The 19,393-nt window shown below is 47.6% G+C and overlaps 1 protein-coding gene across 1 annotated transcript in view; it reads left to right on the top strand.

The window, feature by feature from the left end:
- smtnl (smoothelin, like) overlaps positions 1-19,393 on the top strand; it is a 76,164-nt gene that overhangs the window by 34,028 nt on the left and 22,743 nt on the right. The window contains exon 2 of the mRNA XM_068010003.1: positions 16,922-17,000. Within this exon, the coding sequence (XP_067866104.1) occupies positions 16,922-17,000 (79 nt within the window). The remainder of the gene's footprint in view (positions 1-16,921; positions 17,001-19,393) is intronic.

The following is a 19,393-nucleotide window of genomic DNA, read 5'->3' as shown; positions in this document are numbered from 1 at the left end:
AGTACTGCACCAGCTACTGTCTATGGTGTAAGGTCTATAGTACTGCACAATCTACTGTCTATAGTGTAAGTTCCATAGTACTGCACCAGCTACTGTCTATGGTGTAAGGTCTATAGTACTGCACTATCTACTGTCTACGGTGTAATGTCCATAGTACTGCACCATCTACTGTCTATGGTGTAAGTTCCATAGTACTGCACCATCTACTGTCTATGGTGTAAGGTCTATAGTACTGCACCATCTTCTGTCTATGGTGTAAGGTCCATAGTACTGCACCATCTTCTGTCTATGGTGTAAGGTCTATAGTACTGCACTATCTACTGTCTATGGTGTAAGTTCCATAGTACTGCACCATCTTCTGTCTATGGTGTAAGGTCCATAGTACTGCACCATCTACTGTCTATGGTGTAAGGTCCATAGTACTGCACCATCTTCTGTCTATGGTGTAAGGTCCATAGTACTGCACCATCTTCTGTCAATGGTGTAAGGTCTATAGTACTGCACTATCTACTGTCTATGGTGTAAGTTCCATAGTACTGCACCATCTTCTGTCTATGGTGCAAGGTCCATAGTACTGCACCAGCTACTGTCTATGGTGTAAGGTCTATAGTGCTGCACCATCTTCTGTCTATGGTGTAAGGTCCATAGTACTGCACCATCTGCTGTCGATGGTGTAAGGTCCATAGTACTGCACTATCTACTGTCTATGGTGTAAGGTCCATAGTACTGCACTATCTACTGTCTATGGTGTAAGGTCCATAGTACTGCACTACCTACTCTCTGTGGTGTAAGGTCCATAGGACTGCACTATCGACTGTCTATGGTGTAAGGTCCATAGTACTGCACTATCTACTGTCTATGGTGTAAGGTCCATAGTACTGCACTACCTACTCTCTGTGGTGTAAGGTCCATAGTACTGCACTATCGACTGTCTATGGTGTAAGGTCCATAGTACAGCACCATCTACTGTCTATGGTGTAAGGTCCATAGTACTGCACTACCTACTCTCTGTGGTGTAAGGTCCATAGTACTGCACTATCGACTGTCTATGGTGTAAGGTCCATAGTACTGCACCATCTGCTGTCTATGGTGTAAGGTCTATAGTACTGCACTATCTACTGTCTATGGTGTAAGGTCCATAGTACTGCACCATCTGCTGTCTATGGTGTAAGGTCCATAGTACTGCACCATCTACTGTCTATGGTGTAACGTCCATACTACTGCACCATCTACTGTCTGTGGTGTAAGGTCCATAGTACTGCACCATCTACTGTCTATGGTGTAACGTCCAAAGTACTGCACCATCTACTGTCTATGGTGTAAGGTCCATAGTACTGCACCAGCTACTGTCTATGGTGTAAGGTCTATAGTACTGCACCAGCTACTGTCTATGGTGTAAGTTCCATAGTACTGCACCATCTACTGTCAATGGTGTAAGGTCCATAGTACTGCACCATCTACTGTCTATGGTGTAAGGTCCATAGTACTGCACTACCTACTCTCTATGGTGTAAGGTCCATAGTACTGCACCATCTACTGTCAATGGTGTAAGGTCCATAGTACTGCACCATCTACTGTCAATGGTGTAAGGTCCATAGTACTGCACCATCTACTGTCAATGGTGTAAGTTCCATAGTACTGCACCATCTACTGTCAATGGTGTAAGGTCCATAGTACTGCACCATCTACTGTCAATGGTGTAAGGTCCATAGTACTGCACCATCTACTGTCTATGGTGTAAGGTCTATAGTACTGCACCATCTACTGTCTACGGTGTAATGTCCATAGTACTGCACTACCTACTCTCTGTGGTGTAAGGTCCATAGTACTGCACCATCTTCTGTCTATGGTGCAATGTCCATGGTACTGCACTACCTACTCTCTATGGTGTAAGGTCCATACTACTGCACCATCTTCTGTCTATGGTGTAATGTCCATCGTACTGCACTACCTACTCTCTATGGTGTAAGGTCCATAGTACTGCACCATCTACTGTCTATGGAGTAAGGTCCATAGTACTGCACCATCTACTGTCTATGGTGTAACGTCCATAGTACTGCACCATTTACTGACTATGGTGTAACGTCCATAGTACTGCACCATTTACTGTCTATGGTGTAATGTCCATAGTACTGCACCATCTACTGTCTATGGTGTAACGTCCATAGTACTGCACCATTTACTGACTATGGTGTAAGGTCCATAGTACTGCACCATCTTCTGTCTATGGTGTAAGGTCCATAGCACTGCACCATCTACTGTCTATGGTGTAATGTCCATAGTACTGCACCATCTTCTGTCTATGGTGTAATGTCCAAAGTACTGCACCATCTTCTGTCTATGGTGTAAGGTCCATAGTACTGCACCATCTTCTGTCTATGGTGTAATGTCCATAGTACTGCACCATCTACTGTCTATGGTGTAAGGTCCATAGTACTGCACCATCTTCTGTCTATGGTGTAAGGTCCATAGTACTGCACCATCTTCTGTCTATGGTGTAATGTCCATAGTACTGCACCATCTACTGTCTATGGTGTAATGTCCATAGTACTGCACCATCTTCTGTCTATGGTGTAATGTCCATAGTACTGCACCATCTACTGTCTATGGTGTAATGTCCATAGTACTGCACCATCTTCTGTCTATGGTGTAAAGTCCATAGTACTGCACCATCTACTGTCTATGGTGTAATGTCCATAGTACTGCACCATCTTCTGTCTATGGTGTAATGTCCATAGTACTGCACCATCTACTGTCTATGGTGTAATGTCCATAGTACTGCACCATCTTCTGTCTATGGTGTAATGTCCATAGTACTGCACCATCTACTGTCTATGGTGTAAGGTCCATAGTACTGCACCATCTACTGTCTATGGTGTAAGGTCCATAGTACTGCACCATCTACTGTCTATGGTGTAAGGTCCATAGTACTGCACTATCTACTGTCTGTGGTGTAAGGTCCATAGTACTGCACTATCTACTGTCTGTGGTGTAAGGTCCATAGTACTGCACCATCTACTGTCTATGGTGTAAGGTCCATAGTACTGCACCATTTACTGTCTATGGTGTAATGTCCATAGTACTGCACTATCTACAGTCTATGGTGTAAGGTCCATAGTACTGCACCATCTACTGTCTATGGTGTAAGGTCCATAGTACTGTACCATCTACTGTCTATGGTGTAAGGTCCATAGTACTGTACCATCTACTGTCTATGGTGTAAGGTCCATAGTACTGCACCATCTACTGTCTATGGTGTAAGGTCCATAGTACTGCACCATTTACTGTCTATGGTGTAAGGTCCATAGTACTGCACTATCTACTGTCTATGGTGTAATGTCCATAGTACTGCACTATCTACAGTCTATGGTGTAAGGTCCATAGTACTGCACCATCTACTGTCTATGGTGTAAGGTCCATAGTACTGTACCATCTACTGTCTATGGTGTAAGGTCCATAGTACTGTACCATCGACTGTCTCTGGTGTAAGGTCCATAGTACTGCACTATCTACTGTCTATGGTGTAAGGTCCATAGTACTGCACTATCTACTGTCTATGGTGTAAGGTCCATAGTACTGCACCATTTACTGTCTATGGTGTAATGTCCATTGTACTGCACCAGCTACTGTCGATGGTGTAAGGTCCATAGTACTGCACTATCTACTGTCTATGGTGTAAGGTCCATAGTACTGCACCATCTTCTGTCTATGGTGTAATGTCCATAGTACTGCACCATCTACTGTCTATGGTGTAATGTCCATAGTACTGCACCATCTACTGTCTATGGTGTAAGGTCCATAGTACTGCACCATTTACTGTCTATGGTGTAATGTCCATAGTACTGCACTATCTACAGTCTATGGTGTAAGGTCCATAGTACTGCACCATCTACTGTCTATGGTGTAAGGTCCATAGTACTGTACCATCTACTGTCTATGGTGTAAGGTCCATAGTACTGCACCATCTACTGTCTATGGTGTAAGGTCCATAGTACTGCACCATTTACTGTCTATGGTGTAAGGTCCATAGTACTGCACTATCTACTGTCTATGGTGTAATGTCCATAGTACTGCACTATCTACAGTCTATGGTGTAAGGTCCATAGTACTGCACCATCTACTGTCTATGGTGTAAGGTCCATAGTACTGTACCATCTACTGTCTATGGTGTAAGGTCCATAGTACTGTACCATCTACTGTCTATGGTGTAAGGTCCATAGTACTGCACTATCTACTGTCTATGGTGTAAGGTCCATAGTACTGCACTATCTACTGTCTATGGTGTAAGGTCCATAGTACTGCACCATTTACTGTCTATGGTGTAATGTCCATAGTACTGCACCAGCTACTGTCGATGGTGTAAGGTCCATAGTACTGCACTATCTACTGTCTATGGTGTAAGGTCCATAGTACTGCACCATCTACTGTCGATGGTGTAAGGTCCATAGTACTGCACTATCTACTGTCTATGGTGTAAGGTCCATAGTACTGCACCATCTACTGTCGATGGTGTAAGGTCCATAGTACTGCACTATCTACTGTCGATGGTGTAAGGTCCATAGTACTGCACCATCTACTGTCGATGGTGTAAGGTCCATAGTACTGCACTATCTACTGTCTATGGTGTAAGGTCCATAGTACTGCACCATCTACTGTCGATGGTGTAAGGTCCATAGGACTGCACTATCTACTGTCTATGGTGTAAGGTCCATAGTACTGCACCATCTACTGTCGATGGTGTAAGGTCCATAGTACTGCACTATCTACTGTCGATGGTGTAAGGTCCATAGTACTGCACCATCTACTGTCGATGGTGTAAGGTCCATAGTACTGCACTATCTACTGTCGATGGTGTAAGGTCCATAGTACTGCACCATCTACTGTCGATGGTGTAAGGTCCATAGTACTGCACTATCTACTGTCTGTGGTGTAAGGTCCATAGTACTGCACTATCTACTGTCTATGGTGTAAGGTCCATAGTACTGCACCATCTACTGTCGATGGTGTAAGGTCCATAGTACTGCACCATCTACTGTCGATGGTGTAAGGTCCATAGTACTGCACTATCTACTGTCTATGGTGTAAGGTCCATAGTACTGCACCATCTACTGTCTATGGTGTAAGGTCCATAGTACTGCACCATCTACTGTCGATGGTGTAAGGTCCATAGTACTGCACCATTTACAGTCTATGGTGTAAGGTCCATAGTACTGCACCATCTACTGTCTATGGTGTAAGGTCCATAGTACTGTACCATCTACTGTCTATGGTGTAAGGTCCATAGTACTGCACCATCTACTGTCTATGGTGTAAGGTCCATAGTACTGCACCATTTACTGTCTATGGTGTAAGGTCCATAGTACTGCACTATCTACTGTCTATGGTGTAATGTCCATAGTACTGCACTATCTACAGTCTATGGTGTAAGGTCCATAGTACTGCACCATCTACTGTCTATGGTGTAAGGTCCATAGTACTGTACCATCTACTGTCTATGGTGTAAGGTCCATAGTACTGTACCATCTACTGTCTATGGTGTAAGGTCCATAGTACTGCACTATCTACTGTCTATGGTGTAAGGTCCATAGTACTGCACTATCTACTGTCTATGGTGTAAGGTCCATAGTACTGCACCATTTACTGTCTATGGTGTAATGTCCATAGTACTGCACCAGCTACTGTCGATGGTGTAAGGTCCATAGTCCTGCACTATCTACTGTCTATGGTGTAAGGTCCATAGTACTGCACCATCTACTGTCGATGGTGTAAGGTCCATAGTACTGCACTATCTACTGTCTATGGTGTAAGGTCCATAGTACTGCACCATCTACTGTCGATGGTGTAAGGTCCATAGTACTGCACTATCTACTGTCGATGGTGTAAGGTCCATAGTACTGCACCATCTACTGTCGATGGTGTAAGGTCCATAGTACTGCACTATCTACTGTCTATGGTGTAAGGTCCATAGTACTGCACCATCTACTGTCGATGGTGTAAGGTCCATAGGACTGCACTATCTACTGTCTATGGTGTAAGGTCCATAGTACTGCACCATCTACTGTCGATGGTGTAAGGTCCATAGTACTGCACTATCTACTGTCGATGGTGTAAGGTCCATAGTACTGCACCATCTACTGTCGATGGTGTAAGGTCCATAGTACTGCACTATCTACTGTCGATGGTGTAAGGTCCATAGTACTGCACCATCTACTGTCGATGGTGTAAGGTCCATAGTACTGCACTATCTACTGTCTGTGGTGTAAGGTCCATAGTACTGCACTATCTACTGTCTATGGTGTAAGGTCCATAGTACTGCACCATCTACTGTCGATGGTGTAAGGTCCATAGTACTGCACCATCTACTGTCGATGGTGTAAGGTCCATAGTACTGCACTATCTACTGTCTATGGTGTAAGGTCCATAGTACTGCACCATCTACTGTCTATGGTGTAAGGTCCATAGTACTGCACCATCTACTGTCGATGGTGTAAGGTCCATAGTACTGCACCATTTACTGTCTGTGGTGTAAGGTCCATAGTACTGCACTATTTACTGTCTATGGTGTAAGGTCCATAGTACTGCACCATCTACTGTCTATGGTGTAAGGTCCATAGTACTGCACTATCTACTGTCTATGGTGTAAGGTCCATAGTACTGCACCATCTACTGTCTATGGTGTAAGGTCCATAGTACTGCACCATCTACTGTCGATGGTGTAAGGTCCATAGTACTGCACCATTTACTGTCTATGGTGTAAGGTCCATAGTACTGCACCATCTACTGTCGATGGTGTAAGGTCCATAGTACTGCACCATCTACTGTCTATGGTGTAAGGTCCATAGTACTGCACTATCTACTGTCTATGGTGTAACGTCCAAAGTACTGCACCATCTACTGTCTATGGTGTAAGGTCCATAGTACTGCACTATCTACTGTCTGTGGTGTAAGGTCCATAGTACTGCACTATCTACTGTCTGTGGTGTAAGGTCCATAGTACTGCACCATCTACTGTCTATGGTGTAAGGTCCATAGTACTGCACCATTTACTGTCTATGGTGTAATGTCCATAGTACTGCACTATCTACAGTCTATGGTGTAAGGTCCATAGTACTGCACCATCTACTGTCTATGGTGTAAGGTCCATAGTACTGTACCATCTACTGTCTATGGTGTAAGGTCCATAGTACTGCACCATCTACTGTCTATGGTGTAAGGTCCATAGTACTGCACCATTTACTGTCTATGGTGTAAGGTCCATAGTACTGCACTATCTACTGTCTATGGTGTAATGTCCATAGTACTGCACTATCTACAGTCTATGGTGTAAGGTCCATAGTACTGCACCATCTACTGTCTATGGTGTAAGGTCCATAGTACTGTACCATCTACTGTCTATGGTGTAAGGTCCATAGTACTGTACCATCTACTGTCTATGGTGTAAGGTCCATAGTACTGCACTATCTACTGTCTATGGTGTAAGGTCCATAGTACTGCACTATCTACTGTCTATGGTGTAAGGTCCATAGTACTGCACCATTTACTGTCTATGGTGTAATGTCCATAGTACTGCACCAGCTACTGTCGATGGTGTAAGGTCCATAGTACTGCACTATCTACTGTCTATGGTGTAAGGTCCATAGTACTGCACCATCTACTGTCGATGGTGTAAGGTCCATAGTACTGCACTATCTACTGTCTATGGTGTAAGGTCCATAGTACTGCACCATCTACTGTCTGTGGTGTAAGGTCCATAGTACTGCACTATCTACTGTCGATGGTGTAAGGTCCATAGTACTGCACCATCTACTGTCGATGGTGTAAGGTCCATAGTACTGCACTATCTACTGTCTATGGTGTAAGGTCCATAGTACTGCACTATCTACTGTCTATGGTGTAAGGTCCATAGTACTGCACCATCTACTGTCGATGGTGTAAGGTCCATAGTACTGCACCATTTACTGTCTATGGTGTAAGGTCCATAGTACTGCACCATCTACTGTCGATGGTGTAAGGTCCATAGTACTGCACCATCTACTGTCTATGGTGTAAGGTCCATAGTACTGCACTATCTACTGTCTATGGTGTAACGTCCAAAGTACTGCACCATCTACTGTCTATGGTGTAAGGTCCATAGTACTGCACTATCTACTGTCTGTGGTGTAAGGTCCATAGTACTGCACTATCTACTGTCTGTGGTGTAAGGTCCATAGTACTGCACCATCTACTGTCTATGGTGTAAGGTCCATAGTACTGCACCATTTACTGTCTATGGTGTAATGTCCATAGTACTGCACTATCTACAGTCTATGGTGTAAGGTCCATAGTACTGCACCATCTACTGTCTATGGTGTAAGGTCCATAGTACTGTACCATCTACTGTCTATGGTGTAAGGTCCATAGTACTGCACCATCTACTGTCTATGGTGTAAGGTCCATAGTACTGCACCATTTACTGTCTATGGTGTAAGGTCCATAGTACTGCACTATCTACTGTCTATGGTGTAATGTCCATAGTACTGCACTATCCACAGTCTATGGTGTAAGGTCCATAGTACTGCACCATCTACTGTCTATGGTGTAAGGTCCATAGTACTGTACCATCTACTGTCTATGGTGTAAGGTCCATAGTACTGTACCATCTACTGTCTATGGTGTAAGGTCCATAGTACTGCACTATCTACTGTCTATGGTGTAAGGTCCATAGTACTGCACTATCTACTGTCTATGGTGTAAGGTCCATAGTACTGCACCATTTACTGTCTATGGTGTAATGTCCATAGTACTGCACCAGCTACTGTCGATGGTGTAAGGTCCATAGTACTGCACTATCTACTGTCTATGGTGTAAGGTCCATAGTACTGCACCATCTACTGTCGATGGTGTAAGGTCCATAGTACTGCACTATCTACTGTCTATGGTGTAAGGTCCATAGTACTGCACCATCTGCTGTCTGTGGTGTAAGGTCCATAGTACTGCACTATCTACTGTCGATGGTGTAAGGTCCATAGTACTGCACCATCTACTGTCGATGGTGTAAGGTCCATAGTACTGCACTATCTACTGTCTATGGTGTAAGGTCCATAGTACTGCACCATCTACTGTCGATGGTGTAAGGTCCATAGTACTGCACTATCTACTGTCGATGGTGTAAGGTCCATAGTACTGCACCATCTACTGTCGATGGTGTAAGGTCCATAGTACTGCACTATCTACTGTCTATGGTGTAAGGTCCATAGTACTGCACCATCTACTGTCGATGGTGTAAGGTCCATAGTACTGCACCATCTACTGTCGATGGTGTAAGGTCCATAGTACTGCACCATTTACTGTCTGTGGTGTAAAGTCCATAGTACTGCACTATTTACTGTCTATGGTGTAAGTGCCATAGTACTGCACCATCTACTGTCGATGGTGTAAGGTCCATAGTACTGCACTATCTACTGTCGATGGTGTAAGGTCCATAGTACTGCACCATCTACTGTCTATGGTGTAAGGTCCATAGTACTGCACCATCTACTGTCGATGGTGTAAGGTCCATAGTACTGCACCATTTACTGTCTATGGTGTAAGGTCCATAGTACTGCACCATCTACTGTCGATGGTGTCAGGTCCATAGTACTGCACCATCTACTGTCTATGGTGTAAGGTCCATAGTACTGCACCATCTACTGTCGATGGTGTAAGGTCCATAGTACTGCACCATCTACTGTCTATGGTGTAAGGTCCATAGTACTGCACCATCTACTGTCGATGGTGTAAGGTCCATAGTACTGCACCATTTACTGTCTGTGGTGTAAGGTCCATAGTACTGCACTATCTACTGTCTATGGTGTAAGGTCCATAGTACTGCACCATCTACTGTCTATGGTGTCAGGTCCATAGTACTGCACTATCTACTGTCTATGGTGTAAGTTCCATAGTACTGCACTATTTACTGTCTATGGTGTAAGGTCCATAGTACTGCACCATTTACTGTCTATGGTGTCATGTCCATAGTACTGCACTATCTACTGTCTATGGTGTAAGGTCCATAGTACTGCACTATTTACTGTCTATGGTGTAAGGTCCATAGTACTGCACCATTTACTGTCTATGGTGTAAGGTCCACAGTACTGCACTATCTACTGTCTATGGTGTAAGGTCCATAGTACTGCACTATTTACTGTCTATGGTGTAAGGTCCATAGTACTGCACCATTTACTGTCTGTGTTGTAAGGTCCACAGTACTGCACCATCTACTGTCTATGGTGTAAGGTCCATAGTACTGCACCATCTACTGTCGATGGTGTAGGGTCCATAGTACTGCACTATCTACTCTCTATGGTGTAAGGTCCATAGTACTGCACTATCTACTGTCTATGGTGTAAGGTCCATAGTACTGCACTATCTACTGTCTAAGGTTTAAGGTCCATAGTACTGCACTATCTACTGTCTATGGTGTAAGGTCCATAGTACTGCACCATCTACTGTCTATGGTGTAATGTCCATAGTACTGCACCATCTACTGTCTATGGTGTAATGTCCATAGTACTGCACCATCTACTGTCGATGGTGTAAGGTCCATAGTACTGCACTATCTACTGTCTATGGTGTAAGGTCCATAGTACTGCACTATCTACTCTCTGTGGTGTAAGGTCCATAGTACTGCACCATCTACTGTCTATGGTGTAAGTTCCATAGTACTGCACCATCTACTGTCTATGGTGTAAGGTCCATAGTACTGCACCATCTACTGTCGATGGTGTAAGGTCCATAGTACTGCACCATCTACTGTCTATGGTGTAATGTCCATAGTACTGCACCATCTACTGTCTATGGTGTAAGGTCCATAGTACTGCACCATCTACTGTCGATGGTGTAATGTCCATAGTACTGCACTATCTACTGTCTATGGTGTAAGGTCCATAGTACTGCACCATTTACTGTCTATGGTGTAAGGTCCATAGTACTGCACCATTTACTGTCTATGGTGTCATGTCCATAGTACTGCACTATCTACTGTCTATGGTGTAAGGTCCATAGTACTGCACCATTTACTGTCTATGGTGTAAGGTCCATAGTACTGCACCATATACTGTCTATGGTGTAATGTCCATAGTACTGCACTATCTACTGTCTATGGTGTAAGGTCCATAGTACTGCACTATCTACTCTCTATGGTGTAAGGTCCATAGTACTGCACCATCTACTGTCTATGGTGTAAGGTCCATAGTACTGCACCATCTACTGTCTATGGTGTAAGGTCCATAGTACTGCACTATCTACTGTCTATGGTGTAAGGTCCATAGTACTGCACTATCTACTCTCTATGGTGTAAGGTCCATAGTACTGCACCATCTACTGTCTATGGTGTAAGGTCCATAGTACTGCACCATCTACTGTCTATGGTGTAAGGTCCATAGTACTGCACTATCTACTGTCTATGGTGTAAGGTCCATAGTACTGCACCATCTACTGTCTATGGTGTAAGGTCCATAGTACTGCACTATCTACTCTCTATGGTGTAAGGTCCATAGTACTGCACCAGCTACTGTCTATGGTGTAAGGTCCATAGTACTGCACCATCTACTGTCTATGGTGTAAGGTCCATAGTACTGCACCATCTACTGTCTATGGTGTAAGGTCCATAGTACTGCACTATCTACTCTCTATGGTGTAAGGTCCATAGTACTGCACCATCTACTGTCTATGGTGTAAGGTCCATAGTACTGCACCATCTACTGTCTATGGTGTAAGGTCCATAGTACTGCACTATCTACTGTCTATGGTGTAAGGTCCATAGTACTGCACCATCTACTGTCTATGGTGTAAGGTCCATAGTACTGCACCATCTACTGTCTATGGTGTAAGGTCCATAGTACTGCACCATCTACTGTCTATGGTGTAAGGTCAATAGTACTGCACCATCTACTGTCTATGGTGTAAGGTCCATAGTACTGCACCATCTACTGTCTATGGTGTAAGGTCCATAGTACTGCACCATCTACTGTCTATGGTGTAAGGTCCATAGTACTGCACTATCTACTGTCTGTGGTGTAAGGTCCATAGTACTGCACTATCTACTGTCTTTGGTGTAACGTCCAAAGTACTGCACCATCTACTGTCTATGGTGTAACGTCCATAGTACTGCACCATCGACTGTCTCTGGTGTAAGGTCCATAGTACTGCACTATCTACTGTCTATGGTGTAAGGTCCATAGTACTGCACTATCTACTGTCTATGGTGTAAGGTCCATAGTACTGCACCATCTACTGTCTATGGTGTCAGGTCCATAGTACTGCACTATCTAGACAAGTGAAAATTAGTAGAGAAGTGTTCGAAAGAATGCATCCACAGGGCTAAAATGCTGCCATTCTCAATTCAGGTTTTACGGTTTTAACCATCTGTTCTCTGATCAGACGTGTCGGGCCTAGAACCTCAGATTAATGTAAATTGGCCCTCAGCTACTGATTGGCATGCTGGGTGCTTACACAGGTGCGTGTGCTATTGAATCTCATAGACCTGGCAAGTTCCAGATTGTTCCTTAGCTTATTTCAGCTAGGACCCAAATTGGGTGTCACAATTGCCCTTAGAGCCTCTAGGGTAGGGAGGAAAACAAATTTGATGCCCACTCTTAATTGTTATCCACAACTAATACTGCCGTGATGTACAATTGGACTTGCCTGTAATCTGTCTGTCTCTCCAGGGCAATTTGACAAATTGGATCCAAAATTAGCTTTGTGGCAGGAGGCAGAGGGTGATGGTCGAGGGCTGTTTTTGCGATTGGAAGCCTGTGACCAGTGGTGTACCACAGGGATCGGTGCTGGGACCCTTGCTGTTTGTAGTGTACATTAATGATTTATATGTGAATATAGGAGGTATGATCAGTAAGTTCGCAGATGACACGAAAATTGGTGATGTTGTAAATAGTGAGGAGGAAAGCCTTAAATTACAGGATGATGTAGATGGGCTGGTAAGATGGGCGGAGCCGTGGCAAATGGAATTTAATTCTGAGAAGTGTGAGGTGATGCATTTTGGGAGGACTAACAAGGCATGAGAATATACAATGGATGGTAGGACCCTAGGAAGTACAGAAGGTCAGAGGGACCTTGGTGTACTTGTCCATAGATCACTGAAGGCAGCAGCACAGGTAGATAAGTTGGTTAGGGAGGCATATGGGATACTTGCCTTTATTAGGCGAGGCATAGAATATAAGAGCAGGGAGGTTATGATGGAGCTGTATATATTGTGGGTTAGGCCACAGCTGGAGTACTGTGTACAGTTCTGGGCACCACACTATAGGAAGGATGTGATTGCACTGGAGAGGGTGCAGAGGAGATTAACCAGGATGTTGCCTGGGCTGGAGCATTTCAGCTGTGAAGAGAGACTGAAAAGGCAAAGGTTGTTTTCCTTATAGCAGAGAAGGCTGAGGGGCGACATGATTGAGGTATACAAAATTATGAGGGGCATTGATAGGTTAGATAGGAGGAAACTTTTTCCCTTCGCGAATGGGTCAGTAACCAGGGGGCATAGATTTAGGGTAAGGGGCAGGAGGTTTAGAGGAGATTTGAGGAAACATTGTTTCACCCAGAGGGTGGTTGGAATCTGGAACACTCTGCCTGAAGGGGTGGTAGAGGCAGGAACCCTCACAACATTTAAGAAGTATTTAGATGAGCATTTGAAACGCCATAGCATAGAAGGCTATGGGCCAAGTGCTGGAAAATGGGATTAGAATAGTTAGGTGCTGTATGGCCGGCACAGACACGATGAGCCGAAGGGCCTGTTTCTGTGCTGTATAACTCTATGACTCTATGAACTTGACTCCCCCTCTGACCTTGACCCCCCCCACCCTGACTCCTCCCCGACCCTGACTCTCCCCCGACCCTGACTCCCCCCCCCCACCCCATCCCTGACTCCGTCCCTGATCCTGACACTCCCCCCACCCTGACCCCCCCTGAACCTGACTCCCCCCACCCCCACCCTGACTTCCCCCCTGAACCTGACTCCCCCCACCCCCACCCTGATTCCCTCAGACCCTGGCTCCCTGCTCACCCCAGCACCCCGCTTCCCCACCCCCCCCCCCTCAACTCCCCGCTCACTTCCCTGACCCTGGCTGCACCCCCACCCCCCCAGACTCCCCTAGACACTGATTTCCCCCCTCCGACCCTGACTCTCCCCACCCTGACTCCCCCTTCAGCCCAGCTCCCCCACTCTGGCTCCCCCTCAAGCTTGTCAGTAATCTAAGGGAGGGGGAAGGGAACACACACCCTGTATAGACCCAGCTGGTTATATCTCCCATTAATTGTATTGGAATGTGAATCAGGCCGCTTCTGTAAAGGGCGTGTGTTAATGACCCCCGATTACCCCTCTCCAGATTACCACCCAGGCTATGGTAAGGAAGATGGACCCCAGTCTCTCTGTGTGAGAGGGAGAGCAGGACTCACTGAGAGATTCCGCAGGCTCACACTCTCACCTCCATTCCATAATCGACACAGCCTCTCAGCTCAGCACCCGGGGCCTCCTGGTGTCCTTTCTATTTAAAGATCATTGTTTATGCTCCATCTGTCATGGATCAACACTTAAAACCAGCTCATCTTTCTCCCTCTCTCATCACACTAGATACTCAATATTATAAACAGGACCCGGTACAAGCCAAAACTGAGAGCTTTCAGCACCGCAGTGAAAGTGTTACAGCGTAGACATTCACAGGGAGTTTGGGTGAGGTTCTTGACTCTGGATTGAGCATCGGTCTCGGTAACCTCAAAGTTACCATTCACCAGCTCACATAACCTGGAAACTGCGATCTGAGATTACCCCATCTTAGTTGAGTGAGGAAACCGAAGGATATAGACTCAAAGGCAGGTAACTGGCGCTGAGGTACAGGTTAGATATGATCAACTGGAACGCCAGAACAGGTTTGAGGGGCTGAATGGCCTCGTCTTGCTCCTACCTGTTGGTGAAACATCATGTCGGAACCTACCTCCAGTTTGCGCTCCTCCAGGCTGCTGAAACCGGATTTTACTGGACTGCGGGGTCAGGGATATAATGAGTGGACTTACATCACCTTCCTCAGCCTTAGGACATCTCAAAATGCTTTACAAACAGAGAGGTTTTTTTGAAGTGTAGTCACTGTTATAATGTAGGAAACGCAGCAAATGATTTGTGCACAGCAAGATCCCACAAACAGCAGTGTGATAATGACCAGATAATTTATTTTTTAATGATGTTGGTTCAAGGATAAATATTGTCCAGGTCACTGGGGAGAACACCCCTGCTCTTCTTCCAGTTAGTGGCTGTGGGACCTTTTATGTTCACCTGAGAGACGGTTTAACCTCTCATCCAAAAGGCAGCACCTCTGACAATGCAGCACTCCCTCAGTATCACACTGGAGTACAGCACCTCTGACAATGCAGCACTCCCTCAGTATCACACTGGAGTACAGCACCTCTGACAATGCAGCACTCCCTCAGTATCACACTGGAGTACAGCACCTCTGACAATGCAGCACTCCCTCAGCCTGGGTTATGGGCTCTAGCCTCTGGAGTAGCTCAGAGGTGAGAGAGCACTACCCACTGAGTCATGGCTGACACCTGGAGCTGATGAGAGTTCACTGGCACTCCTGCAACTCACCCAAACAGCCACTCTTTGGATTTACATCCATGCCACATCCCGATCCTCTCCCCATTCATTAGCTGCACATGTGCTTTCCTGCATGAGTCACTCACTGATGGTCCGAAACAGGAACCCTGCGTAATTATTCCCACCCTGCCCCACCCAACACCCACTTCCTGCCCCTCCCCCATCCAGCACCCACTTCCTGCCCCTCCCCCACCCAACACCCACTTCCTACCCTCCCCACCCAGCACCCCATTCCTGCCCCTCCCCCACCCAGCACCCACTTCCTGCCCCTCCCCCACCCAGCACCCACTTCCTGCCCCTCCCCCACCCAGCACCCCATTCCTGCCCCTCCCCCACCACCCTGCCCCTCCCCCACCCAGCACCCACTTCCTACCCCTCCCCCAACCAGCACCCCATTTCTGCCACTCCCCCACCATCCTGCCCCTCCCCCACCCAGCACCCCATTCCTGCCCCTCCCCCACCCAGCACCCCCTTCCTTCCCCACCCAACACCCCATTCCTGCCCCTCCCCCACCCAGCACCCACTTCCTGCCCCTTCCCCACCCAGCACCCTATTCCTGCCCCTCCCCCACCACCCTGGCCCTCCCCCACCCAGCACCCCCTTCCTGCCCCTCCCCCACAACTCTGCCCCTCCCCCACCCAGCACCCCCTTCCTGCCCTTCCCCCACCCTGCCCCCCCCAACCCAGCACCCCCTCCCTGCCCTTACCCCCACCCAGCACCCCCTTCCTGCCCTTCCCCCACCCTGCCCCTCCCTCACCCAGCACCCCATTCCTGCCCCTCCCCCACCCAGCACCCCGTTCCTGCCCTTCCCCCACCACCCTGCCCCTCCCCCACCCAGCACCCCCTCCCTGCCCCTCCCCCACCCAGCACCCCCTACCTGCCCCACCCCGCCCAGCGCCCCCACCCTGCCCCTCCCCCACCCAGTACCCCATTCCTGCCCCTCCCCCACCCAGCACCCCAGTCCTGGTAAAGTTTTTCCTTTTATTTGTTTTAAATTTACTCTCCATTCATTTAAATTTACATCCTGTTCTATTGACCTGAGTTATTTCGATCTGGTCTGTACCATTTAATATTTCTACATCTCGATGCAGGTACTGCCCTGATCCCCTTTCTTTCCAGTTTGATACATTGGGGTGAGTTTACAGCCGGGGAGATGGTACGAGAAGTGTTGACCAGTTGAATGACCTGTTCACTGTCCTGTTTTCTTCTTGATTATCTGCATTTACGGAGGGACAGATTTCCCCCGGGCTCCTTGGGTTTCTGAAGCTTAACCCATTTCCTTTCTCTTCCTTGTTTCTTTAGCCTGAAGAACAGATGGCAGAGCAGAATGGGAAAGATGGTGGACCATCACCAGAAGACAGCACACTCCACTCCAGAAGAGGCAAGGCTGGAGATAATCCTTCCCCTTTCCATCAATCTCCGCGTGTTTAATTTATTTCAATTTTCTAAGCCAGTGTCCGATCCTTCCATTTCTATTTCTGTCTTCGTCCCTCTGCCTCAGCCTCCAACATGACCCTCTCCTTCCACCTCCACCTTACTTCTAGCTGTTGGTCATGACTCAGTGGGTAGCACTCTCGCCTCAGAGTCACACGACTGTGGGCTCGTCCCACTCCAGACACTTGAGCGCATAATCCAGGCTGATACTCCCTATGAAGTACCGAGGAGGTGCTGCACTGTCAGAGGCGCTGTCTTTTGAATGAGACGTTAAACTGACGCTCTGCCATGTCTGCCCTCTCAGGTGGGCATAAAAGATCCCATGGGCAGTATGCTGAAGAAGAGCAGGGGGGAATTCTCCCCGGTGTCCTGGGGACAATATTTATCCCTCAACCAATTTCACGAAAACAGAGTATCTGGTTATTGTCACATTGCTGTTAGTGGGATCTTGCTGTGCGCAAATTGGCTGCTGCATTTCCTAACATGAATACAGTTCAAAAGTACTTCACTGGCTATAAAGCGCTTTGGGCTTTCCTGAAAGGCGCAATAGAAATGCAAGTCTTTATTTTATACCACAACAGGCAGCAGAGAGTCAATGAAACTCAACAGTGCTCATTGATGTTTCTCAGATCTTATTATTTTGCAGTTAAGAATAAGAAAAACTTGTATTTATCTAGAAATGTCCCAAGGTACTTCAGCTCCAGTGATTATACCTTGAAGTGTCGTCACTGTTGCTATTTGGCAAACATGGCGGCCAATTCACAAAGGAAGATCCCACGATGAGATGAATGACCAGTGAATCTTCTGTTTGTTGGTGTTGATTAAGGGAGGAATGTTGACCCAGACCAGCAGGAAAATCCCTTGCTGCTCTTCCAACAGGGATGTGGTGGTGGGGGGGGGGGGGAGGGGATCCTTGGCCCAGTAGAACAAGCAGGTGGAGGCCAGCTCACATCCAAAGGACAGCTCCTCCCACAATCCGCACTGGAGAATCAGCTCCTCCCACAATTCGCACTGGAGAATCAGCTCCTCCCACAATCCGCACTGGAGAATCAGCTCCTCCCACAATCCGCACTGGAGAATCAGCTCCTCCCACAATTCGCACTGGAGAATCAGCTCCTCCCACAATTCGCACTGGAGAATCAGCTCCTCCCACAATCCGCACTGGAGAGTCGGCTCCTCCCACAATCCGCACTGGAGAGTCGGCTCCTCCCACAATCCGCACTGGAGAATCAGCTCCTCCCACAATTCGCACTGGAGAATCAGCTCCTCCCACAATCCGCACTGGCGAGTCGGCTCCTCCCACAATCCGCACTGGAGAGTCGGCTCCTCCCACAATCCGCACTGTTGAGTCGGCTCCTCCCACGATCCGCACTGGAGAGTCGGCTCCTCCCACAATCCGCACTGTCGAGATGGCTCCTCCCACAATCCGCACTGGAGAATCAGCTCCTCCCACAATTCGCACTGGAGAATCAGCTCCTCCCACAATCCGCACTGGAGAATCAGCTCCTCCCACAATCCGCACTGGAGAGTCGGCTCCTCCCACAATCCGCACTGTCGAGTCGGCTCCTCCCACGATCCGAATTGGAGAGTCGGCTCCTCCCACTATCCGAACTGGAGAGTCGGCTCCTCCCACGATCCGCACTGGAGAGTCGGCTCCTCCCACAATCCGCACTGGAGAGTCGGCTCCACCCACAATCCGCACTGTCGAGTCGGCTCCTCCCACGATCCGAACTGGAGAGTCGGCTCCTCCCACGATCCGCACTGGAGAGTCGGCTCCTCCCACGACCCGCACTGGAGAGTCGGCTCCTCCCAAGACCCACACTGGAGAGTCGGCTCCTCCCACGACCCGCACTGGAGAGTCGGCTCCTCCCACAATCCACACTGGAGAGTCGATTCCTCCCACGACCCGCACTGGAGAGTCGGCTCCTCCCACGACCCACACTGGAGAGCCGGCTCCTCCCACGACCCGCACTGGAGAGTCGGCTCCTCCCACGATCCGCACTGGAGAGTCGGCTCCTCCCACAATCCGCACTGGAGAGTCGGTTCCTCCCACGACCCGCACTGGAGAGTCGGCTCCTCCCACAATCCGCACTGGAGAGTCGGCTCCTCCCACAATCCGCACTGGAGAGTCGGCTCCTCCCACAATCCGCACTGGAGAGTCGGTTCCTCCCACGACCCGCACTGGAGAGTCGGCTCCTCCCACAATCCGCACTGGAGAGTCGGCTCCTCCCACAATCCGCACTGGAGAGTCGGCTCCACCCACAATCCGCACTGTCGAGTCGGCTCCTCCCACGATCCAAACTGGAGAGTCGGCTCCTCCCACGATCCGCACTGGAGAGT

This window comes from Heterodontus francisci, chromosome 30 (genome assembly GCF_036365525.1).
Source record: "Heterodontus francisci isolate sHetFra1 chromosome 30, sHetFra1.hap1, whole genome shotgun sequence".
NCBI classification, from domain to species: domain Eukaryota; kingdom Metazoa; phylum Chordata; class Chondrichthyes; order Heterodontiformes; family Heterodontidae; genus Heterodontus; species Heterodontus francisci.
Note: the sequence above shows the minus strand (reverse complement) of the source record. Positions and strands in the feature narration are given on the sequence as shown.